Genomic DNA, 27861 nt, shown 5'->3' with positions numbered 1-27861 from the left:
GTTCGAAGTCTCCGCTCTCCCCGTGCCCCACATCCGGTCCACTCCACCCCCACTTCCGGTTTTAGGGTTCCCACTCCCCATGCCCCACATCCATTCCAACCCCTACTTCCAGTTCGAAGTCTCCGCCCTCCGCTTCCCCACATCCGGTCCACTCCACCCCTACTTCCGGTTTCAAGGTTCCCACTCCCCATGCGCCACACCCTCACTTCCGGTTCGAAGTCTCCGCCCTCCCCGTGCCCCACATCCGGCCTTTCCCTCCCCCACTTCCGGTTTGCAGGCTCCGCCCCCCCCCATCCCCCACATCCGGTCCACTCCACCCCTACTTCCGGTTTTAGGGTTCCCACTCCCAATGTGCCTCACCCGGTTGAATACTCACTTCCGGTTTGAAGGCTCCGCCCTCCTGTTCCCCACATCCGGTCCACTCCACCCCCATTTCCGGTTTGCAGGCTCCGCCCTCCCGTCCCCCACATCCAGCCCACTGCACCCCCACTTCCGGTTTTAGGGTTCCCACTCCCTTTCCCCACACCCGGCCTTCTCCTCCCCCACTTCCGGTTCGAAGTCTCCACCCTTCCCCTCCCCCACTTCCTCCCTCCATTTAACCCTTTCACGCCCGCCACAAACCCCATCCATCCCCACAACCCCAAAAGAACCCCATTTCCTATGGGCTTCGCCGGGCCTTTTTATGGGGGGGAGGGGATTTGGGGGGGGGGGGGGATCCCCTTTTTAGGACGGGGCGTTTCGGGGCCATTGGTAAACGTCGGGGACGAACGAATCGTATTGGGAAGTCCACACTTTGGAACGGACGTACGGTTCCTTCTCGGGGGGTTCCGGGTAATGGAAGGCCATCCCGTTGGCGTAGAGAAACTCCATCACCTAACGGAGGGACAAAAGAGGGGGGGGGGTTGGGGGTCGCAATGGGGGGCGGGACCCATTGGGACCCATTGAGAGCCATTGGGACCCATTGGGATCCATTCAGACCCATTGGCACTCATAGAGACCCATTGGCGCCCATTGGGACCCATAGAGACCCATTGAGACTCATTGGCACCCATAGAACCCATTGGGACCCATTGGGACCCATTGAGACCCATTGGTACCCATTCGGACCCATTGGGACCCATTGAGAGCCATTGAGACCCATAGAACCCATTGGGACTCATTGAGACCCATTGGGACCCATTGGGACCCATTGAGACTCATTGGGACCCATTGGGATCCATTCAGACCCATTGGGACCCATTGGGACCCATTGAGGCCCATAGAACCCATAGAACCCATTGGGACCCATAGAGAGCCATTGGGACCCATAGAACCCATAGAACCCATTCAGACCCATAGAACCCATTGGGACCCATAGAACCCATTGGTACCCATTCGGACCCATTGGGACCCATTGAGAGCCATTGAGACCCATAGAACCCATTGGGACTCATTGAGACCCATTGGGTCCCATTGGGATTCATTGGGATTCATTGGGACCCATTGGGACCCATAGAACCCAAAGAACCCATTGGGATTCATTGGGACCCATTGAGACCCATTGACACTCATTGACACCCATAGAACCCATTGGGAGCCATTGGGACCCATTGGGACCCATAGAACCCATTGGGACCCATTGAGACGCATTGGGACCCATTGGGACCCATAGAACCCAATGGGACCTATAGAGAACCATTGGGACCCATAGAATCCATTCGGACCCATTGGGACCCATAGAGACCCATAGAACCCATTGGGATTCATTGGGACCCATTGACACCCATAGAACCCATTGGGACCCATAGAACCCATTGGGACCCATTGACTCCCATTGGAACCCATTGGAACCCATTGAGCCCCATAGAACCCATTGGGACCCATTGGAACCCATTGAGGCCCATAGAACCCATTCGGACCCATTGAGACGCATTGGCACCCATAGAACCCATTGGGACCCATTGGGACTCATAGAGACCCATTGAGGCCCATAGAACCCATTGGGACCCATTGGGACCCATTGAGCCCCATAGAACCCAATTAGACCCATTCAGACCCATTGGGACCCATTGGGAGCCATTGGGACCCATTGGGACCCATTGGGACCCATAGAACCCAATGGGACCTATAGAGAGCCATTGGGACCCATAGAACCCATTGGGACCCATAGAGAGCCATTGGGACCCATTGGGACCCATTGAGACCCATTGAGACCCATTGAGACCTATTGAGACCCATAGAACACATTGGGACCCATTGGGACCCATTGGGACCCATACAACCCACTGATGCCCATTGGGACCCAATGAGACCTATTGAGACCCATAGAGACCCATAGAGACCCATAGAACCCATTGGGACCCATTGAGACCCATTGGGACCCATAGAACCCATTGGGACTCATTGAGACCCATTGGGATTCATTGGGACCCATTGGAACCCATTGGGACCCACAGAGAGCCATTGAGACCCATTGGGACCCATTAAGACCCTTTGAGACCCATAGAACCCATTGGGACCCATAGAACCCATTGGGACCCATTGAGACCCATTGGGACTCATAGAGACCCATTGAGGCCCATAGAACCCATTCGGACCCATAGAGACCTATTGGCACCCATAGAACCCATTGGGACCCATTGAACCCATTGGGACCCATAGAACACATTGAGACCCATTGGGACCCATTGGGATTCATTGGGACCTATAGAGACCCATTGGGACCCATAGAACCCATTGAGACCCATTGGGACTCATTGACACCCATAGAACCCATTGGGAGCCATTGGGAGCCATTGGGACCCATAGAACCCAATGGGACCTATAGAGAGCCATTGGGACCCATAGAACCCAATGGGACCCATAGAGAGCCATTGGGACCCATTGGGACCCATTGAGACCCATTGAGACCCATTGGGACCCATTGAGACCCATAGAACCCATAGAACCCATTGGGACCCATAGAACCCATTGGGACCCATTGACTCCCATTGGAACCCATTGGAACCCATTGAGCCCCATAGAACCCATTGGGACCCATTGGAACCCATTGACTCCCATTGAGACCCATTGGAAGCCATTGGGACCCATTGGAACCCATTGAAACCCATTGGGACCCATTGAGACCCATAGAACCCATAGAACCCATTGAGACGCATTGGGACCCATTGAGACCCATAGAACCCATTGGGACCCATAGAGACCCATTGAGGCCCATAGAACCCATAGAACCCATTGGGACCCATAGAGACCCATAGAACCCATTGGGACCCATAGAACCCATTGGGATTCATTGGGACCCATTGAGACCCATTGGGACCCATTGGCGCCCATTGGAACCCATTGAAACCCATTGAACCCATTGGGACCCATTGGAACCCATTGGGACCCATTGAGACCCATTGAGACCCATTGACTCCCATTGGAACCCATTGGAACCCATTGAAACCCATTGAGCCCCATTGAACCCAATGAGACCCATAGAACCCATTGGGACCCATTGGAACCCATTGGAACCCATAGAACCCATAGAACCCATTGGAGCCCATTGAGACCCATTGAGCCCCATTGAACCCAATGAGACCCATAGAACCCATTGGAACCCATTGAAACCCATTGAGCCCCATAGAACCCATTGGGACCCATTGGAACCCATTGAAACCCATAGAACCCATTGGGACCCATTGAGACCCATTGGGACCCATAGAACCCATTGGGACCCATTGGGACCCATAGAACTCATTGGGACCCATTGGGACCCATTGAGACCCATTGAGACCTATTGAGACCCATAGAACCCATTGGGACCCATTGAGACCTATTGGGACCCATTGGGACCCATAGAACCCAATGAGACCCATTGAGGCCCATTGAGACCCATTGAGACCCATTCAGACCCATTGGGACCCATTGAGACCCATTGGGACTCATTGACACCCATAGAACCCATTGGGACCCATTGGGACCCATTGGGACCCATAGAACCCATTGGGACCCATTGGGACCCATAGAACTCATTGGGACCCATTGGGACCCATTGAGACCCATTGGGACCCATTGAGACCCATAGAACCCATTGAAACCCATTGGGACCCATTGACACCCATAGAACCCATTCGGACCCATAGAGACCTATTGGCACCCATAGAACCCATTGGGACCCATTGAACCCATTGGGACCCATAGAACACATTGAGACCCATTGGGACCCATTGGGATTCATTGGGACCTATAGAGACCCATTGGGACCCATAGAACCCATTGAGACCCATTGGGACTCATTGACACCCATAGAACCCATTGGGAGCCATTGGGAGCCATTGGGACCCATAGAACCCAATGGGACCTATAGAGAGCCATTGGGACCCATAGAACCCAATGGGACCCATAGAGAGCCATTGGGACCCATTGGGACCCATTGAGACCCATTGAGACCCATTGGGACCCATTGAGACCCATAGAACCCATAGAACCCATTGGGACCCATAGAACCCATTGGGACCCATTGACTCCCATTGGAACCCATTGGAACCCATTGAGCCCCATAGAACCCATTGGGACCCATTGGAACCCATTGACTCCCATTGAGACCCATTGGAAGCCATTGGGACCCATTGGAACCCATTGAAACCCATTGGGACCCATTGAGACCCATAGAACCCATAGAACCCATTGAGACGCATTGGGACCCATTGAGACCCATAGAACCCATTGGGACCCATAGAGACCCATTGAGGCCCATAGAACCCATAGAACCCATTGGGACCCATAGAGACCCATAGAACCCATTGGGACCCATAGAACCCATTGGGATTCATTGGGACCCATTGAGACCCATTGGGACCCATTGGCGCCCATTGGAACCCATTGAAACCCATTGAACCCATTGGGACCCATTGGAACCCATTGGGACCCATTGAGACCCATTGAGACCCATTGACTCCCATTGGAACCCATTGGAACCCATTGAAACCCATTGAGCCCCATTGAACCCAATGAGACCCATAGAACCCATTGGGACCCATTGGAACCCATTGGAACCCATAGAACCCATAGAACCCATTGGAGCCCATTGAGACCCATTGAGCCCCATTGAACCCAATGAGACCCATAGAACCCATTGGAACCCATTGAAACCCATTGAGCCCCATAGAACCCATTGGGACCCATTGGAACCCATTGAAACCCATAGAACCCATTGGGACCCATTGAGACCCATTGGGACCCATAGAACCCATTGGGACCCATTGGGACCCATAGAACTCATTGGGACCCATTGGGACCCATTGAGACCCATTGAGACCTATTGAGACCCATAGAACCCATTGGGACCCATTGAGACCTATTGGGACCCATTGGGACCCATAGAACCCAATGAGACCCATTGAGGCCCATTGAGACCCATTGAGACCCATTCAGACCCATTGGGACCCATTGAGACCCATTGGGACTCATTGACACCCATAGAACCCATTGGGACCCATTGGGACCCATTGGGACCCATAGAACCCATTGGGACCCATTGGGACCCATAGAACTCATTGGGACCCATTGGGACCCATTGAGACCCATTGGGACCCATTGAGACCCATAGAACCCATTGAAACCCATTGGGACCCATTGACACCCATAGAACCCATTCGGACCCATAGAGACCTATTGGCACCCATAGAACCCATTGGGACCCATTGAACCCATTGGGACCCATAGAACACATTGAGACCCATTGGGACCCATTGGGATTCATTGGGACCTATAGAGACCCATTGGGACCCATAGAACCCATTGAGACCCATTGGGACTCATTGACACCCATAGAACCCATTGGGAGCCATTGGGAGCCATTGGGACCCATAGAACCCAATGGGACCTATAGAGAGCCATTGGGACCCATAGAACCCAATGGGACCCATAGAGAGCCATTGGGACCCATTGGGACCCATTGAGACCCATTGAGACCCATTGGGACCCATTGAGACCCATAGAACCCATAGAACCCATTGGGACCCATAGAACCCATTGGGACCCATTGACTCCCATTGGAACCCATTGGAACCCATTGAGCCCCATAGAACCCATTGGGACCCATTGGAACCCATTGACTCCCATTGAGACCCATTGGAAGCCATTGGGACCCATTGGAACCCATTGAAACCCATTGGGACCCATTGAGACCCATAGAACCCATAGAACCCATTGAGACGCATTGGGACCCATTGAGACCCATAGAACCCATTGGGACCCATAGAGACCCATTGAGGCCCATAGAACCCATAGAACCCATTGGGACCCATAGAGACCCATAGAACCCATTGGGACCCATAGAACCCATTGGGATTCATTGGGACCCATTGAGACCCATTGGGACCCATTGGCGCCCATTGGAACCCATTGAAACCCATTGAACCCATTGGGACCCATTGGAACCCATTGGGACCCATTGAGACCCATTGAGACCCATTGACTCCCATTGGAACCCATTGGAACCCATTGAAACCCATTGAGCCCCATTGAACCCAATGAGACCCATAGAACCCATTGGGACCCATTGGAACCCATTGGAACCCATAGAACCCATAGAACCCATTGGAGCCCATTGAGACCCATTGAGCCCCATTGAACCCAATGAGACCCATAGAACCCATTGGAACCCATTGAAACCCATTGAGCCCCATAGAACCCATTGGGACCCATTGGAACCCATTGAAACCCATAGAACCCATTGGGACCCATTGAGACCCATTGGGACCCATAGAACCCATTGGGACCCATTGGGACCCATAGAACTCATTGGGACCCATTGGGACCCATTGAGACCCATTGAGACCTATTGAGACCCATAGAACCCATTGGGACCCATTGAGACCTATTGGGACCCATTGGGACCCATAGAACCCAATGAGACCCATTGAGGCCCATTGAGACCCATTGAGACCCATTCAGACCCATTGGGACCCATTGAGACCCATTGGGACTCATTGACACCCATAGAACCCATTGGGACCCATTGGGACCCATTGGGACCCATAGAACCCATTGGAACCCATTGGGACCCACAGAGAGCCATTGGGACCCATTGAGGCCCATAGAACCCATTGAGACCCATTGGGACCCATAGAACCCATTGAAACCCATTGAGACCCATTGGGACCCATTCAGACCCATTGGGACCCATTGAGACCCATTCAGACCCATTGGGACCCATTGGGACCCATAGAACCCATTGGGACCCCTTGAGACACATAGAGATCCATAGAACCCATTGGGACCCATTGAGACCCATAGAACCCAATGGGACCTATAGAGAGCCATTGGGACCCATAGAACCCATTGGGACCCATTGAGACCCATTGAGACTCATTGGGATTCATTGGGACCCATTGGGACCCATTGAGCCCCATAGAACCCAATTAGACCCATTCAGACCCATTGGGACCCATTGGGACCCATTGAGACCCATAGAACCCATTGGGACCCATTGAGACCCATAGAACCCAATGGGACCTATAGAGAGCCATTGGGACCCATAGAACCCATTGGGACCTATTGAGACCCATTGAGACTCATTGGGATTCATTGGGACCCATTGGGACCCATTGAGCCCCATAGAACCCAATTAGACCCATTCAGACCCATTGGGACCCATTGGGACCCATTGAGACCCATTGAGACCCATTGGGATTCATTGGGACCCATAGAACCCAATGGGACCTATAGAGAGCCATTGGGACCCATAGAACCCATTGGGACCCATTGGGACTCACTGACACCCATAGAACCCATCCGGACCCATTGAGGCCCATTGGGACCCATTGGGACCCATAGAACCCATTGGGACTCATTGAGACCCATTGGGACCCATTGGGATTCATTGGGACCCATAGAACCCATTGAGACCCATTGGGACCCATAGAACCCATTGAGACCCATTGGGACCCATTGGGACCCATAGAACCCATTGGGATTCATTGGGACCCATTGGAACCCATTGGGACCCACAGAGAGCCATTGGGACCCATTGAGGCCCATAGAACCCATTGAGACCCATTGGGACCCATAGAACCCATTGGGACTCATAGAGACCCATTGAGGCCCATAGAACCGATTGGGACCCATAGAGACCCATTGAGACTCATTGGGATTCATTGGGACCCATTGGGACCCATAGAACCCACTGGGAACCATTGAGGCCCATAGAACCCATTGGGACCCATTGAGACCCATTGGGATTCATTGGGACCCATAGAACCCATTGGTACCCATTTGGACCCATTGGGACCCATTGAGAGCCATTGAGACCCATAGAACCCATTGGGACTCATTGAGACCCATTGGGACCCATTGGGATTCATTGGGATTCATTGGGACCCATTGAGGCCCATAGAACCCATTGGGACCCATTGGGAACCATTGGGACCCATAGAGACCCATTGAGACCCATTGAAACCCATTGAACCCATTGAGACCCATTGACTCCCATTGAGACCCATTGGAACCCATTGAAACCCATTGAGACCCATAGAGACCCATAGAGACCCATTGAACCCATTGAGACCCATTGACTCCCATTGAGACCCATTGGAACCCATTGGAACCCATTGAGTCCCATTGAGACCCATAGAACCCATTGGGACCCATTGGTGCCCATTGGAACCCATTGAGACCCATAGAACCTATTGGGACCCATTGACTCCCATTGAGACCCATTGAGACCCATTGACTCCCATTGAAACCCACTGAGACCCATTGGGACCCATTGAGACCCATTGGGACCCATTGGAACCCATTGACTCCCATTGAGACCCATAGAACCCATTGGAGCCCATTGACTCCCATTGAAACCCATTGAGACCCATTGGAGCCCATTGACTCCCATTGACTCCCATTGAGACCCATTGACTCCCATTGGAACCCATTGGAACCCATTGGAACCCATTGACGCCCATAGAACCCATTGGAGCCCATTGAGCCCCACAGAACCCACTGGGACCCATAGAACCCATTGGGACCCATTCAGACCCATTCAGACCCATTGAGTCGCATTGAACCCAATGAGACCCATAGAACCCTTTGGGATCCATTGGAACCCATTGAGACCCATTGACTCCCATTGGAACCCATTGGGACCCATTGGTGCCCATTGGAACCCATTGAAACCCATTGGGGCCCATAGAACCCATTGGGACCCATTGGGACCCATAGAGACCCATAGAACCCATTGGCGCCCATTGGGACCCATTGAGACCTATTGAGACCCATAGAACCCATTGGGACCCATTGAGACCCATTGAGTCCCATTGAACCCATTGAGACTCATAGAGACCCATAGAACCCATTGGAACCCATTGGGACCCATTGAGACCCATTGGGACCCATTGAGGCCCATTGAGACCCATTGAACCCACTGACTCCCATTGGAACCCAATGAGACCCATTGAGACCCACTGACTCCCATTGGAACCCATTGGAACCCATTGGAACCCATTGACTCCCATTGGAACCCATTGACTCCCATTGAGACCCATTGACTCCCATTGGAACCCATTGAGACCCATTGAGACCCATTGAGCCCCATAGAACCCATTGGGACCCATTGGAACCCATTGAAACCCATTGAGCCCCATAGAACCCATTGGGACCCATTGGAACCCATTGACTCCCATTGAGACCCATTGACTCCCATTGGAACCCATTGAGACCCATTGGGACCCATTGAGACCCATTGGGACTCATTGAGACCCATTGGGACCCATTGGGATTCATTGGGACCCATAGAACCCATTGGAACCCATTGGGACCCACAGAGAGCCATTGGGACCCATTGAGGCCCATAGAACCCAAAGAACCCATTGGGAACCATTGGAAACCATTGGGACCCATAGAGACCCATTGAGACCCATTGGGACCCATAGAACCCATTGGGACTCATAGAGACCCATTGAGGCCCATAGAATCGATTGGGACCCAGAGAGACCCATTGAGACTCATTGGTATTCATTGGGACCCATTGGGACCCATAGAACCCATAGAACCCACTGGGAACCATTGAGGCCCATAGAACCCATTGGGACCCATTGAGGCCCATTGGGATTCATTGGGACCCATAGAACCCAATGGGACCTATAGAGAGCCATTGGGACCCATAGAACCCATTGGGACCCATTGAGACCCATTGAGACCCATTGAGTCCCATTGAACCCATTGAGACCCATTGGGACCCATAGAGACCCACTGGGACCCATTGACACCCATAGAACCCATTGGGACCCATAGAGACCCATTGAGACTCATTGGGATTCATTGGGACCCATTGGGACCCATAGAACCCATTGGGACCCATTGAGACCCATTGAGCCCCATTGGGATTCATTGAGACGTATTGGGACCCATTGCGACCCATAGAACCCATTGATGCCCATTGGGACCCAATGAGACCCATTGAGGCCCATAGAACCCATTGGGACCCATTGGGACCCATAGAGACCCATTGAGACTCATTGGGATTCATTGGGACCCATTGGGACCCATTGAGACCCATAGAGACCCATAGAACCCATTGGGACCCATAGAACCCATAGAACCCATTGGGAACCATTGAGGCCCATAGAACCCATTGGGACCCATAGAACCCATTGGGACCCATTGAGACCCATTGAGGCCCATTGGGACCCATTGGGACCCATTGAGACCCATTGAACCCATTGGAGCCCATTGAGACCCATTGAGACCCACTGAGACCCATAGAACCCATTGGGACCCATTGAGACCCATAGAACCCAATGAGCCCCATTGGAACCCATTGGCACCCATTGAGACCCATTGACTCCCATTGGAACCCATTGGGACCCATTGAGACCCATTGGGACCCATAGAACCCATTGACTCCCATTGAGACCCATTGGAACCCATTGACTCCCATAGAACCCATTGAGACCCATTGAGGCCCATTGAGACCCATTGAACCCATTGAGGCCCATTGAGGCCCATTGACTCCCATTGAGACCCATTGACTCCCATTGGAACCCATTGGAACCCATTGGGACCCATTGACGCCCATAGAACCCATTGGAGCCCATTGAGCCCCACAGAACCCACTGGGACCCATAGAACCCATTGGGACCCATTCAGACCCATTGAGTCCCATTGAACCCAATGAGACCCATAGAACCCTTTGGGATCCATTGGAACCCATTGAGGCCCATAGAACCCATTGGAACCCATTGAGACCCATTGAGGCCCATAGAACCCATTGAGACCCATTGACTCCCATTGGAACCCATTGAGACCCATAGAACCCATTGGGACCCATTGAGTCCCATTAAACCCAATGAGACCCATAGAACCCAGTGAAACCCATTGAGCCCCATAGAACCCATTGGGACCCATTGAGACCCATTGGAACCCATAGAACCCATTGACGCCCATAGAACCCATTGAGACCCATTGAGACCCATTGAGACCCATTGGAGCCCATTGGAACCCATTGAGACCCATTGGGACCCATTGAGACCCATTGACTCCCATTGAGACCCATTGGAACCCATTGACACCCATTGAGGCCCATTGAAACCCATTGAAACCCACTGAGACCCATTGAGACCCATTGGGACCCATAGAACCCATTGGGACCCATTGGGACTCATTGACACCCATAGAACCCACTGAGCCCCATAGAACCCATTGGAGCCCATTGAGCCCCACAGAACCCATTGGGACCCATTGAAACCCATTGAGCCCCATAGAACCCATTGGGACCCATTGAGACCCATAGAACCCAATGAGCCCCATTGGAACCCATTGGCACCCATTGAGACCCATTGACTCCCATTGGAACCCATTGGGACCCATTGAGACCCATTGGGACCCATAGAACCCATTGGGACCCATTGGAACCCATTGACTCCCATTGGAACCCATTGAGACCCATTGAGTCCCATTGAACCCAATGAGACCCATAGAACCCATTGGGACCCATTGGAACCCATTGACTCCCATTGACTCCCATTGGGACCCATTGAGACCCATAGAACCCATTGGGACCCATTGAGACCCATAGAACCCAATGAGCCCCATTGGAACCCATTGACTCCCATTGGAACCCATTGGGACCCATTGAACCCATTGAGGCCCATTGGAACCCATAGAACCCATTGACACCCATAGAACCCATTGAGGCCCATAGAACCCATTGACGCCCATAGAACCCATTGAAGCCCATTGAGACCCATTGACTCCCATTGGAACCCATTGACTCCCATTGAGACCCATTGAGACCCATTGACTCCCATTGAGACCCATTGGAACCCATTGACTCCCATTGGAACCCATTGGGACCCATTGGAACCCATTGAAACCCATTGAGCCCCATAGAACCCATTGGGACCCATTGGAACCCATTGACTCCCATAGAACCCATTGGAGCCCATAGAGCCCCACAGAACCCACTGGGACCCATAGAGCCTTCGCTGCCTATGGGGTTTTTGGGGGGGGATTTGGGGGGGGATATGGGGGGCTGTGCTCACCCGGACGGCGATGCAGACGGACACCTCCCGGATGTGGGATAACGGGGGGTAGAGGCGGCCCTGCGCCAAATCCGGGGGGCTCAGCTGCTCCGATAGGGCCTGAAGCAATGGGGGGGGAGGGGTGGGGGGGTCATGGGGGCACATTGAGACCCATAGAACCCATCCGGACCCATTGAGGGCCATTGGGACCCATAGAGACCCATAGACACCCATTGGGACCCATAGAACCCATTGGGACCCATTGGGACCCATTGAGAGACATTGGGACCCATTGAGGCCCATTGGGACCCATAGAGACCCATTGACACCCATAGAACCCATTGGGACCCATTGGGACCCATAGAACCCATTGAGACCCATTGGGACCCATAGAACCCATTGGGACCCATAGAACCCATTGGGACCCATTGAGGCCCATTGGGACCCATAGAACCCATTGGGACCCATAGAACCCATTGACTCCCATTGAGACCCATTGAGACCCATTGACTCCCATTGAGACCCATAGAACCCATTGAGACCCACAGAACCCATTGGGACCCATTGAGAGCCATTGAGACCCATTGAGACCCATTGACTCCCATTGAGACCCATAGAACCCATTGGGACCCATTGGGACCCATTGAGAGACATTGGGACCCATTGAGACCCATAGAACCCATTGAGACCCATTGAGACCCATAGAACCCATCGGGACCCCTTGAGGGCCATTGGGACCCATAGAGACCCATAGACACCCATTGGGACCCATAGAACCCATTGGGACCCATTGGGACCCATAGAGACCCATTGACACCCATAGAACCCATTGGGACCCATTGGGACCCATAGAGACCCATTGACACCCATAGAACCCATTGAGACCCATAGGAACCCATAGAACCCATTGGGACACATTGGGACCCATAGAACCCATTGGGACCCATAGAGCCCATTGGGACCCATTGAGACCCATAGAACCCATTGAGACCCATTGAGACCCATTGAGACCCATTGAGACCCATTGGGACCCATTGACTCCCATTGAGTCCCATTGAGTCCCATTGCCCCCCATTGACTCCCATTGCCCCCATAGGTCCCCCAAATCCCCCCCATTGCCCCCCAAATCCCCCCCAATTCCCCCCCATTGACCCCCATTGCCCCCCATTGACTCCCATTGCCCCCCATTGCCCCCCATTGACTCCCATTGTCCCCCATTGCCCCCCATTGACTCCCATTGCCCCCCATTGCCCTCCATTGACTCCCACTGCCCCCCACCGCCCCCCACCGGCCCCATAGCCCCCCATAACCCCCCCATAACCCCCCATTGCCCCCCATTCCCCCCCATTGACTCCCATTGACTCCCATTGCCCCCCATTGCCCTCCATTGACTCCCATTGAGCCCCATTGAACCCCATTGACTCCTATTGACTCCCATTGACTCCCATTGACTTCTATTGACTCCCATTGCCTCCCATTGCCCCCCATTGACCCCCATTGACCCCCATTGCCTCCCATTGTCCCCCATTGACTCCCATTGCCCCCCATTGACCCCCATTGCCCCCCATTGACTCCCATTGCCCCCCATTGACCCCCACCGTCCCCCATTGACTCCCATTGACTCCCATTGCCCCCGATTGACTCTCATTGACTCCCATTGACTTCCATTGCCCCCCATTGAATCCCATTGACTCCCATTGCCCCCCACCGCCCCCCATAGCCCCCCACCGGCCCCATAGCCCCCCATAGCCCCCCCATAACCCCACCTTGGCCGCCTCCAGGAAGACGCGGTCGCTGATGTGCCTCACGCTGCTCAATATGACGGCCAACGCCACCCCTATAACGACACCGCCCCATTATCTCTCCCCCTCTCCCCCCATATCCGACCCCATAACCCATCCCCCCCCTTATAGGGCCACCTATAGGGCCCCCTATAGGGCCGCCCCGTCACCTGGGAAGATGTAAGCGTTGTTCCCTTGGCCCGCTTTGAAGCTGCGCCCATCCGGGAGGGTCACGACGTCGAAAGGGCTCCCGCTGGCGAAGAGGCAGCGACCCTATAAGGGATATAGGGGGGGTTAGGGGGGGTTGGAGGACTTACGGGGCCCTATAGGGCCTCTTGGAGGACTTACGGGGCCCTAAAGGGCACCTTGGAGGACCTACGAGATCCTAAAGGGGATCTTGGAGGACTTACAGGACATACTTGGAGGACCGACGGGAGACCCCAAAGGGGCTCTTGGAGGACTTATAGGACCCTAAAATGGGCTCTTGGAGGACTTATGGGACCCTAAAGGGTCTCTTGGAGGACCTATGAGACCCTATAGGGCCTCTTGGAGGACTTACGGGACCCTAAAGGGTCTCTTGGAGGACTTATAGGACCCCAAAGTGTCTCTTGGAGGACTTATGGGGCCCTAAAGGGGCTCTTGGAGGACTTACGGGGCCCTAAAGGGGCTCTTGGAGGACTTATGGGGCCCTATAGGGCCTCTTGGAGGACTTACGGGGCCCTAAAGGGGATCTTGGAGGACTTACAGGACATACTTGGAGGACCGATGGGAGACCCTATAGGGGATCTTGGAGGACCTACAAGACCCTAAAGGGTCTCTTGGAGGACTTACGGGGCCCTATAGGGTCTCTTGGAGGACTTACGGGGCCCTAAAGGGCACCTTGGAGGACCTACGAGATCCTAAAGGGGATCTTGGAGGACTTACAGGACATACTTGGAGGACCGATGGGAGACCCTAAAAGGATCCCTGGAGGACCTATGAGACCCTAAAAGGTCACTTGGAGGACCTATGAGACCCTATAGGGGATCTTGGAGGACTTACGGGACCCTAAAAGGCCTCTTGGAGGACTTATAGGACCCTAAAAGGCCTCTTGGAGGACTTACAGGACCCTATAAGGCCTCTTGGAGGACCTATGAGACCCTAAAGGGTCTCTTAGTGGACTTATAGGACCCTAAAGGGTCTCTTGGAGGACCTATGAGACCCTATAGGGACTCTTGGAGGACTTATAGGACCCCAAAGGGGCTCTTGGAGGACTTATAGGACCCCAAAGGGGCTCTTGGAGGACTTATGAGACCCTAAAGGGGCTCTTGGAGGACTTACGGGGCCCTAAAGGGGCTCTTGGAGGACTTACGGGATCTTAAAGGGTCTCTTGGAGGACTTACAGGACATACTTGGAGGACCGATGGGAGACCCTATAGGGGCTCTTGGAGGACTTACGGGGCCCTAAAGGGCACCTTGGAGGACCTATGAGACCCTATAGGGACTCTTGGAGGACTTATGGGACCCTAAAGGGGCTCTTGGAGGACTTACGGGGCCCTAAAGGGTCTCTTGGAGGACTTACGGGGCCCTATAGGGCCTCTTGGAGGACCTACGGGGCCCTAAAGGGTCTCTTGGAGGACTTACGGGGCCCTAAAGGGGATCTTGGAGGACTTACAGGACATACTTGGAGGACCGATGGGAGACCCTATAGGGGATCTTGGAGGACCTACAAGACCCTAAAGGGTCTCTTGGAGGACTTACGGGGCCCTATAGGGTCTCTTGGAGGACTTACGGGGCCCTAAAGGGCACCTTGGAGGACCTACGAGATCCTAAAGGGGATCTTGGAGGACTTACAGGACATACTTGGAGGACCGATGGGAGACCCTAAAAGGATCCCTGGAGGACCTATGAGACCCTAAAAGGTCACTTGGAGGACCTATGAGACCCTATAGGGGATCTTGGAGGACTTACGGGACCCTAAAAGGCCTCTTGGAGGACTTATAGGACCCTAAAAGGCCTCTTGGAGGACTTACAGGACCCTATAAGGCCTCTTGGAGGACCTATGAGACCCTAAAGGGTCTCTTAGTGGACTTATAGGACCCTAAAGGGTCTCTTGGAGGACCTATGAGACCCTATAGGGGATCTTGGAGGACTTATGGGGCCCTATAGGGGCTCTTGGAGGACTTATAGGACCCTATAGGGGATCTTGGAGGACCTATGAGACCCTATAGGGCCTCTTGGAGGACTTACGGGGCCCTATAGGGCCTCTTGGAGGACTTACGGGGCCCTAAAGGGTCTCTTGGAGGACCTACAAGGTCCTAAAGGGGATCTTGGAGGACTTACAGGACATACTTGGAGGACCGATGGGAGACCCCAAAGGGGCTCTTGGAGGACTTATGGGACCTTAAAGGGGCTCTTGGAGGACTTATAGGACCCCAAAGGGTCTCTTGGAGGACTTATGGGGCCCTATAGGGCCTCTTGGAGGACTTACGGGGCCCTAAAGGGGCTCTTGGAGGACTTACGGGGCCCTAAAGGGGCTCTTGGAGGACCGACGAGACCCTATAGGGCCTCTTGGAGGACTTACGGGGCCCTAAAGGGTCTCTTGGAGGACTTATGGGATCCTAAAGGGGATCTTGGAGGACTTACGGGGCCCTATAGGGGCTCTTGGAGGACTTACGGGGCCCTATAGGGCCTCTTGGAGGACTTACGGGGCCCTAAAGGGGCTCTTGGAGGACTTACGGGGCCCTAAAGGGGCTCTTGGAGGACTTATAGGACCCTAAAGGGTCTCTTGGAGGACTTACAACACCCCAAAGGTCCTCCTGGAGGACCAACAACACCCCAAAGGGTCTCTTGGAGGACTCACAACACCCCAAAGGTCCTCCTGGAGGACTCACAACACCCCAAAGATCCTCTTGGAGGACCTACAACACCCAGACGGTCCTCCCAGAGCTCTTGGAGGACTGTCAACGCCCCAGAGGTCCTCCTGGAGGACTCACAACACCCCAAAAGGCCTCTTGGAGGACCAACAACACCCCGAAGGTCCTCCCAGAGATCTTGGAGGACTGTCAACACCCAGAAGGTCCTCCTGGAGGACCAACAACACCCCAAAGGTCCTCTTGGAGGACTCACAACACCCCAAAGGGTCTCTTGGAGGACCTACAACACCCCAAAGATCCTCTTGGAGGACCTACAACACCCAGACGGTCCTCCCAGAGCTCTTGGAGGACTGTCAACGCCCCAAAGGTCCTCCTGGAGGACTCACAACACCCCAAAGGGTCTCTTGGAGGACCTACAACACCCCAAAGGTCCTCTTGGAGGACTCACAACACCCCAAAGGTCCTCCTGGAGGACTTAAAGTACCCCAAAGGTCCTCTTGGAGGACTCACAACACCCCAAAAGGCCTCTTGGAGGACCAACAACACCCCGAAGGTCCTCCCAGAGCTCTTGGAGGACTGAAGGGGCCCGGGAACAGTCAGAAAAGTGGGGGGGGGGGGTTGGGGGGGTACCTCGGTTAGGGTGTAGGCCTCTTCAGCTGTACACTCCGCTTTGGCTGTAGGGTTGCTGAGGGCGAAGATGATGGGGCGGTCGTTGATGGCGGCCATCTTTTGGAGGACTGAAGGGGTGAAGAGGCGTCCGGCGCCCGCTACACCTGGAAAGGGGGTAGGAGGGGGGAACAGTCGGACGATGGGGGAGGGGGGAATGGTCCTCCAGTGGGGGAGGGGGGAATGGTCCTCCAGTGGGGGAGGAGGGAACAGTCGGACGATGGGGGAGGAGGGAACAGTCGGACGATGGGGGAGGGGGGAATGGTCCTCCAATGGGGGAGGGGGGAACAGTCGGACGATGGGGGAGGGGGGAATGGTCCTCCAATGGGGGAGGGGGGAATGGTCCTCCAATGGGGGAGGGGGGAACAGTCGGACGATGGGGGAGGGGGGAACAGTCGGACGATGGGGGAGGGGGGAATGGTCCTCCAATGGGGGAGGGGGGAACAGTCGGACGATGGGGGAGGAGGGAATGGTCCTCCAATGGGGGAGGGGGGAACAGTCGGACGATGGGGGAGGAGGGAATGGTCCTCCAATGGAGGACTGAGGGACAGTCGGACCCCCAATAGAGCAGAAAGAATGGAGGAGGGGGGAACGGTCCTCCACTGGAGGACTGAGGGACAGTCGGAGCCCCAATAGAGCACAAAGGAGCGGTCCTCCAACGGAGGAGGGGGGAACGGTCCTCCAGTGGAGGACTGAGGGACAGTCGGACCCCCAATAGAGCACAAAGGAGCGGTCCTCCAATGGAGGAGGGAGGAACGGTCCTCCAGTGGAGGACTGAGGGACAGTCGGACCCCAATAGAGCACAAAGAACGGAGGAGGGGGGAACGGTCCTCCAGTGGAGGACTGAGGGACAGTCGGACCCCCAATAGAGCACAAAGGAGCGGTCCTCCAACGGAGGAGGGGGGAACGGTCCTCCAGTGGAGGACTGAGGGACAGTCGGACCCCCGATAGAGCACAAAGGAGCGGTCCTCCAATGGAGGAGGGGGGAACGGTCCTCCAGTGGAGGACTGAGGGACAATCGGAGCCCCAATAGAGCACAAAGAACGGAGGAGGGGGGAACGGTCCTCCAGTGGAGGACTGAGGGACAGTCGGACCCCCAATAGAGCACAAAGGAGCGGTCCTCCAATGGAGGAGGGGGGAACGGTCCTCCAGTGGAGGACTGAGGGACAGTCGGACCCCAATAGAGCACAAAGGAGCGGTCCTCCAATGGAGGAGGGGGGAACGGTCCTCCAGTGGAGGACTGAGGGACAGTCGGAGCCCCAATAGAGCAGAAAGAATGGAGGAGGGGGGAACGGTCCTCCAGTGGAGGACTGAGGGACAGTCAGAGCCCAATAGAGCACAAAGGAGCGGTCCTCCAACGGAGGAGGGGGGAACGGTCCTCCAGTGGAGGACTGAGGGACAGTCGGAGCCCCAATAGAGCACAAAGGAGCGGTCCTCCAATGGAGGAGGGGGGAACGGTCCTCCAGTGGAGGACTGAGGGACAGTCGGACCCCCACTGGAGCACAAAGGAGCGGTCCTCCAACAGAGGAGGGGGGAACGGTCCTCCAGTGGAGGACTGAGGGACAGTCGGAGCCCCAATAGAGCACAAAGGAGCAGTCCTCCAATGGAGGAGGGGGGAACGGTCCTCCAGTGGAGGACTGAGGGACAGTCGGACCCCAGTAGAGCAGAAAGAATGGAGGAGGGGGGAACGGTCCTCCAGTGGAGGACTGAGGGACAGTCGGAGCCCCAATAGAGCACAAAGGAGCGGTCCTCCAACGGAGGAGGGGGGAACAGTCGGTGATAGGGAACAGTCGGAGCCCAGGGGAGCCAAGCAAGGGGTCAAAAGCCCAACAACCCCCCCCCATCCCCCCCGGAAGGGTGACAAACGACTGACCGATGATGGCCGACGGCTTCAACAACGTCACCGCCTCCTCGAAGCTGTGCGGGATGGAATCCGGAGCTGGGTGTGCAAACGGCTCTTGGTTGGAGTCCACTTTCTCTTCCCGGCCCTGGGAGGGTATGGGATGGAGATGGGGGGAGGGGGGGGTTGGAGGACTCCGAGGTCGGCGGAGGACTCGGCGACACCCGTTGGAGGACTCAGAAGCCATGGGAGGACCGAGTGACCCCCGTTGGAGGACTCAGAAGCCATGGGAGGACCGAGTGACCCCCATTGGAGGACTCAACACGCGTTGGAGGACTCAATGACCCGCGTTGGAGGACTCAATGACCGACGTTGGAGGACTCAACACCCATAGGAGGACTCAATACCCGTAGGAGGACTCAACAGCCGCAGGAGGACTCAGCAACACCCTTAAGAGGACTCAATACCCATAGGAGAACTCAACAACACCCGTAGGAGGACTCAATGACCCCTGCTGGAGGACTCAACACGCGTTGGAGGACTCAATGACCCGCGTTGGAGGACTCAGCAACACCCATTGGAGGTCTCAACACCCATAAGACGACTCAATACCCGTAGGAGGACTCAGCAACACCCGTTGGAGGACTCAATGACCCACGTTGGAGGACTCAGCAACACCCGTTGGAGGACTCAACACCCATAAGACGACTCAATACCCGTAGGAGGACTCAACACGCGTAGGAGGACTCAACAACACCCATAGGAGGACTCAATACCCGTAGGAGGACTCAATGACCCCCGCTGGAGGACTCAAAAGCTGTAGGAGGACTCAGCAACACCCGCTGGAGGACTCAATACCCATAGAAGGACTCAACAACCCACACTGGAGGACTCAAAAGCCATAGGAGGACCGAGTGACCCCCGTTGGAGGACTCAACACGCGTTGGAGGACTCAATGACCCGCGTTGGAGGACTCAGCAACACCCGTTGGAGGACTCAACACGCGTTGGAGGACCCAACGACCCACACTGGAGGACTCAACACCCATAGGAGGACTCAATACCCGTAGGAGGACTCAACAACACCCGTTGGAGGACTCAGCAACACCCTTAAGAGGACTCAATACCCATAGGAGGACTCAGTAACACCCGTGGGAGGACTCAATACCCGTAGGAGGACTCAGCAACACCCGTGGGAGGACTCAACACGCGTTGGAGGACCCAACGACCCACGTTGGAGGACTCAAAAGCCATAGGAGGACTCAACAACACCCGTGGGAGGACTCAACACGCGTTGGAGGACTCAACAACCCCCATTGGAGGACTACAGCCCCATAGAAGACCCCAACGACCCCCATTGGAGGACTCCCCCCCCATAGAAGACCCCAACGACCCCCGTTGGAGGACTCAGAAGCCATAGGAGGACTTGGCAACACCCGCTGGAGGACTCAGAAGCCATGGGAGGACCGAGTGACCCCCGTTGGAGGACTCAGAAGCCATGGGAGGACCGAGTGACCCCCATTGGAGGACTCAGAAGCCATAGGAGGACTCGGCAACACCCGCTGGAGGACTCAGAAGCCATGGGAGGACCGAGTGACCCCCGTTGGAGGACTCAACACGCGTTGGAGGACTCAATGACCCGCGTTGGAGGACTCAGCAACACCCGTTGGAGGACTCAACACCCTTAAGAGGACTCAATACCCGTAGGAGGACTCAGCAACACCCGTTGGAGGACTCAATGACCCACGTTGGAGGACTCAAAAGCCATAGGAGGACTCAGCAACACCCGTTGGAGAACTCAACACGCGTAGGAGGACTCAACAACACCCATAGGAGGACTCAATACCCGTAGGAGGACTCAATGACCCCCGCTGGAGGACTCAAAAGCTGTAGGAGGACTCAGCAACACCCGCTGGAGGACTCAATACCCATAGAAGGACTCAACAACCCACACTGGAGGACTCAAAAGCCATAGGAGGACCGAGTGACCCCCGTTGGAGGACTCAACACGCGTTGGAGGACTCAATGACCCCCGTTGGAGGACTCAGCAACACCCTTAAGAGCACTCAATACCCGTAGGAGGACTCAGCAACACCCGTTGGAGGACTCAACAGCTGCAGGAGGACTCAGCAACACCCTTAAGAGGACTCAATACCCATAGGAGGACTCAGTAACACCCGTGGGAGGACTCAATACCCGTAGGAGGACTCAGCAACACCCGTTGGAGGACTCAGAAGCCATGGGAGGACTCAGCAACACCCGTTGGAGGACTCAGAAGCCATGGGAGGACCGAGTGACCCCCGCTGGAGGACTCAGAAGCCATGGGAGGACCGAGTGACCCCCGTTGGAGGACTCAGAAGCCATGGGAGGACCGAGTGACCCCCGTTGGAGGACTCAGAAGCCATGGGAGGACCGAGTGACCCCCGTTGGAGGACTCAGAAGCCATGGGAGGACCGAGTGACCCCCGTTGGAGGACTCAGAAGCCATGGGAGGACCGAGTGACCCCCGTTGGAGGACTCAGAAGCCATGGGAGGACCGAGTGACCCCCGCTGGAGGACTCAGAAGCCATGGGAGGACCGAGTGACCCCCGTTGGAGGACTCAGAAGCCATGGGAGGACCGAGTGACCCCCGTTGGAGGACTCAGAAGCCATGGGAGGACCGAGTGACCCCCGTTGGAGGACTCAGAAGCCATGGGAGGACCGAGTGACCCCCGTTGGAGGACTCAGAAGCCATGGGAGGACCGAGTGACCCCCGTTGGAGGACTCAACACGCGTTGGAGGACTCAATGACCCGCGTTGGAGGACTCAGCAACACCCGTTGGAGGACTCAATACCCGTAGGAGGACTCAGCAACACCCGTTGGAGGACTCAACAGCCGCAGGAGGACTCAGCAACACCCTTAAGAGGACTCAATACCCATAGGAGGACTCAGTAACACCCGTGGGAGGACTCAATACCCGTAGGAGGACTCAGCAACACCCGTTGGAGGACTCAACACGCATTGGAGGACTCAATGACCCACGTTGGAGGACTCAAAAGCCATAGGAGGACTCAGCAACACCCATGGGAGGACTCAATACCCGTAGGAGGACTCAGCAACACCCGTTGGAGGACTCAACACGCATTGGAGGACTCAAAAGCCATAGGAGGACTCAACAACACCCTTAAGAGGACTCAATACCCATAGGAGAACTCAACAACACCCGTAGGAGGACTCAATGACCCCTGCTGGAGGACTCAACACGCGTTGGAGGACTCAATGACCCGCGTTGGAGGACTCAGCAACACCCATTGGAGGTCTCAACACCCATAAGACGACTCAATACACGTAGGAGAACTCAGCAACACCCGTTGGAGGACTCAACACGCGTTGGAGGACTCAACAACCCCCATTGGAGGACTACAGCCCCATAGAAGACCCCAACGACCCCCATTGGAGGACTCCACCCCCATAGAAGACCCCAACGACCCCCATTGGAGGACTCCACCCCCACAGAAGACCCCAACGACCCCCATTGGAGGACTCCACCCCCATAGAAGACCCCATGGACCCCCGTTGGAGGACTCCACACCCGTCGGAGGACTCCACAACACCCATAGAAGGACTCCACCCCCACAGGAGTCCCCAACGACCCCCATTGGAGGACTCCACCCCCACAGAAGACCCCATGGACCCCCGTTGGAGGACTCCACACCCGTCGGAGGACTCCGCAACCCCCATTGGAGGACTCCACCCCCACAGAAGACCCCAACGACCCCCATTGGAGGACTCCACCCCCATAGAAGACCCCATGGACCCCCGTTGGAGGACTCCACACCCGTTGGAGGACTCCACAACACCCATAGAAGGACTCCACCCCCACAGGAGCCCCCAACGACCCCCATTGGAGGACTCCACCCCCATAGAAGACCCCAACGACCCCCATTGGAGGACTCCACCCCCACAGGAGACCCCAACGACCCCCATTGGAGGACTCCACCCCCACAGGAGACCCCAACGACCCCCATTGGAGGACTCCAGCCCCATAGAAGACCCCATGGACCCCCGTTGGAGGACTCCACCCCCATAGAAGACCCCAACGACCCCCATTGGAGGACTCCACGCCTGTCGGAGGACTCCACAACACCCATAGAAGGACTCCACCCCCATAGAAGACCCCAACGACCCCCATTGGAGGACTCCACCCCCATAGAAGACCCCAACGACCCCCATTGGAGGACTCCACCCCCACAGGAGACCCCAACGACCCCCACTGGAGGACTCCACGCCCGTCGGAGGACTCCGCAACACCCATAGGAGGACTCCACCCCCACAGGACACCCCAACGACCCCCATTGGAGGACTCCACGCCCGCTGGAGGACTCCGCAACACCCGTCCGGTGGGGCTGTTGTTGAGGGGATGGGGGGGAGGAACTGTACCTGGCGGACCAAGCCGTGTTTGTCATACATCCAAATCCTCCTCCGCGCGTCCTCCACGGGAACCCCATTCTCCACCATGGCCATAACGATGAGGTTGGCGATGCCCAGAGCCGCCTGGGGGGGGTTATGGGGTGGGGAGGGGGGTTGTGGGGTGGAGAGGGGGGGAAAACACCCCCATTTGGGGACCCTGTCACCCCCTTGGAGGACCTAGCGGCCTCTTGGAGGACTCCGACAGGCGGCTCTCACCTCTCCGGCCCCAAGGAACAGCACTTTGTGTTCTGCTATGGGTTTCCCCGTTGCTTTCTGAGCTGCCAATAGGCCGGCCAAGGCGACGGCGGCTGTACCTGAGATAACAGCACGACTGGGACGGTTGTTGGAGGACTCGACAGGCGCCGGAGGACTCAACGGGGCCGTGGAGGACTCAGCGACACCCGTTGGAGGACTCAACGGGCAGTGGAGGACTCAGCGACACCCATAGGAGGACTCAGTGGCACCCGTAGGAGGACTCAATAGACACTGGAGGACTCAGTGACACCCATAGGAGGACTCAATGGGCAGTGGAGGACTCAACAACGCCCATAGGAGGACTCAATACCCATAGGAGGACTCAACAACCCACATAGGAGGACTCAATAGACAGTGGAGGACTCAGCGACACCCATAGGAGGACTTAACAGACATTGGAGGACTCAGCAACACCCATAGGAGGACTTAACAGACAGTGGAGGACTCAGTGACACCCATAGGAGGACTCAATAGACAGTGGAGGACTCAGCGACACCCATAGGAGGACTCAATAGACAGTGGAGAACTCAGTGACACCCATAGGAGGACTCAATACCCATAGGAGGACTCAACGACCCACATTGGAGGACTCAACAGACATTGGAGGACTTAACAACGCCCATAGGAGGACTCAACAGACATTGGAGGACTCAGCGACACCCATAGGAGGACTCAACAGCTGCTGGAGGACTCAATAACAGCCATTGGAGGACTCAACAACACCCACAGGAGGACTCAGCGGACACTGGAGGACTCAACAACACCCGTAGGAGGACTCAACAACACTCAGAAGTGGACTTCACAGACATTGGAGGACTCAACAGACACCGGAGGACTCAACAACAGCCATAGGAGGACTCAACAGTCTCTGGAGGACTCAATAAGAGCCGTTGGAGGACTCAACAACACCCATAGGAGGACTCAACAACACTCAGAAGTGGACTTAGGAGACATTGGAGGACTCAACAGACACCGGAGGACTCAACAACAGCCATAGGAGGACTCAACAGTCTCTGGAGGACTCAATAAGAGCCGTTGGAGGACTCAACAACACCCATAGGAGGACTCAACAACACTCAGAAGTGGACTTAGGAGACATTGGAGGACTCAACAGACACCGGAGGACTCAACAACAGCCATAGGAGGACTCAACAGTCTCTGGAGGACTCAATAAGAGCCGTAACAGCTGCTGGAGGACTCAATAACAGCCGTTGGAGGACTCAACAACACCCATAGGAGGACTCAACAACACTCAGAAGTGGACTTAGGAGACATTGGAGGACTGAACAGACACCGGAGGACTCAACAACAGCCATAGGAGGACTCAACAGTCTCTGGAGGACTCAATAAGAGCCGTTGGAGGACTCAACAACACCCATAGGAGGACTCAACAACACTCAGAAGTGGACTTAGGAGACATTGGAGGACTCAACAGACACCGGAGGACTCAACAACAGCCATAGGAGGACTCAACAGTCTCTGGAGGACTCAATAAGAGCCGTAACAGCTGCTGGAGGACTCAATAACAGCCGTTGGAGGACTCAACAACACCCATAGGAGGACTCAACAACACTCAGAAGTGGACTTAGGAGACATTGGAGGACTGAACAGACACCGGAGGACTCAACAACAACCATAGGAGGACTCAACAGTCTCTGGAGGACTCAACAACAGCCACAGGAGGACTCAACAACAGCCATAGGAGGACTCAACAGACACTGGAGGACTCAACAACAGCCATAGGAGGACTCAGCGGACACTGGAGGACTCAACAACGCCCGTAGGAGGACTCAACACCCCTAGGAGGACACATAGGAGGACTCAACACCCCTTGGAGGACCCAACAACACCCGCTGGAGGACTCAACACCCTTTGGAGGACCCAACAACACCTATAGGAGGACCCAATGACTCCCATAGGAGGACTCAACGCCCGTGGGAGGACCAACAACTGCCATAGGAGGACTCAACACCCCTCGGAGGACCCAGCACCCTTTGGAGGACCCAGCACCTGTTGGAGGACCCAGGACCCCTGGGAGGACCCAACACCCCTGGGAGGACCCAGCAACACCCCTTGGAGGACCCAGCACCCCTAGGAGGACCCCGCGACACCCCTTGGAGGACCCAACACCCGTTGGAGGACCAAACACCCATTGGAGGACCCAGCGACACCCCTAGGAGGCCCGAACACCCCTTGGAGGACCCAGCAACCCCCCTTGGAGGACCCAGCACCCGTGGGAGGACCCAACACCCCAAGGAGGACTCAACACCCCTCGGAGGACCCAGCGACACCCCTGGGAGGACCCAGCACCCGTTGGAGGACCAAACAACACCCGTGGGAGGACCCAGCGACACCCCTAGGAGGACCCAGCACCCGTTGGAGGACTCAACCCCCCTTGGAGGACCCAGCACCCCTCAGAAGACCCAGCAACACCCCTTGGAGGACCCAGCAACCCCCCTTGGAGGACCCAGCACCCCTAGGAGGACCAAACAACACCCGTGGGAGGACCCAACCCCCCTTGGAGGACCCGGCACCCCTCAGAGGACCCAGCAACACCCCTTGGAGGACCCAGCGACACCCCTAGGAGGCCCGAACACCCCTTGGAGGACCAAACACCCCTTGGAGGACCCAGCAACCCCCCTTGGAGGACCCAGCACCCGTGGGAGGACCCAACACCCCAAGGAGGACTCAACACCCCTCGGAGGACCCAGCGACACCCCTGGGAGGACCCAGCACCCGTTGGAGGACCAAACAACACCCATGGGAGGACCCAGCGACACCCCTAGGAGGACCCAGCACCCGTTGGAGGACTCAACAGCCCTTGGAGGACCCAGCAACCCCCCTTGGAGGACCCAGCACCCCTCAGAGGACCCAGCAACACCCCTTGGAGGACCCAGCAACCCCCCTTGGAGGACCCAGCACCCGTTGGAGGACCAAACAACACCCGTGGGAGGACCCAACCCCCCTTGGAGGACCCAGCACCCCTCAGAGAACCCAGCAACACCCCTTGGAGGACCCAGCGACACCCCTGGGAGGGCCCAGCACCCCTGGGAGGACCGAGCAACACCCCTAGGAGGACTGAACACCCCTTGGAGGACCCAGCGACACCCCTGGGAGGCCCGAACACCCCTTGGAGGACCAAACACCCCTCGGAGGACCCAGCAACACCCCTTGGAGGACCCAGCGACACCCCTGGGAGAACCCAACACCCCTTGGAGGACCCAGCAACACCCCTTGGTGGACCCAGCGACGCCCCTGGGAGGACCCAACCCCCCTTGGAGGACCCAGCACCCCTCAGAGGACCCAGCAACACCCCTAGGAGGACCCAGCACCCGTTGGAGGACCCAGCACCCCTCAGAGGACCCAGCAACACCCCTTGGAGGACCCAGCGACACCCCTGGGAGGACCCAGCACCCGTTGGAGGACCAAACAACACCCGTGGGAGGACCCAACCCCCCTTGGAGGACCCAGCAACACCCCTAGGAGGACCCAGCAACACCCCTTGGAGGACCCAGCGACGCCCCTGGGAGGACCCAA

The 27861-nt window shown here is 56.0% G+C and overlaps 1 protein-coding gene across 4 annotated transcripts in view; it reads right to left on the bottom strand.

Moving 5' to 3' along the window:
• Positions 1 to 663: 663 nt before the first annotated feature.
• The window catches only part of LOC121108229 (NAD-dependent malic enzyme, mitochondrial-like), a 40274-nt gene continuing 13076 nt past the window's right edge, over positions 664 to 27861 (bottom strand). For 3 of the 4 annotated variants that reach the window (XM_040655282.2, XM_040655281.2, XM_046905114.1), the window contains 8 exons: positions 24286 to 24383; positions 24040 to 24153; positions 19655 to 19769; positions 17746 to 17888; positions 14431 to 14533; positions 14246 to 14316; positions 12501 to 12599; positions 664 to 873 (listed from right to left, as the gene is read on the bottom strand). In XM_040655282.2, coding sequence (XP_040511216.1) covers positions 724 to 873; positions 12501 to 12599; positions 14246 to 14316; positions 14431 to 14533; positions 17746 to 17888; positions 19655 to 19769; positions 24040 to 24153; positions 24286 to 24383 — 893 coding nt within the window. In that variant the 3' untranslated portion in view covers positions 664 to 723. The remainder of the gene's footprint in view (positions 874 to 12500; positions 12600 to 14245; positions 14317 to 14430; positions 14534 to 17745; positions 17889 to 19654; positions 19770 to 24039; positions 24154 to 24285; positions 24384 to 27861) is intronic. The other variant, XM_040655283.2, reaches the window with a different exon arrangement.

Source organism: Gallus gallus, chromosome W, assembly GCF_016699485.2.
Source record: "Gallus gallus isolate bGalGal1 chromosome W, bGalGal1.mat.broiler.GRCg7b, whole genome shotgun sequence".
In the NCBI taxonomy this organism is placed as follows: domain Eukaryota; kingdom Metazoa; phylum Chordata; class Aves; order Galliformes; family Phasianidae; genus Gallus; species Gallus gallus.
Note: the sequence above shows the minus strand (reverse complement) of the source record. Positions and strands in the feature narration are given on the sequence as shown.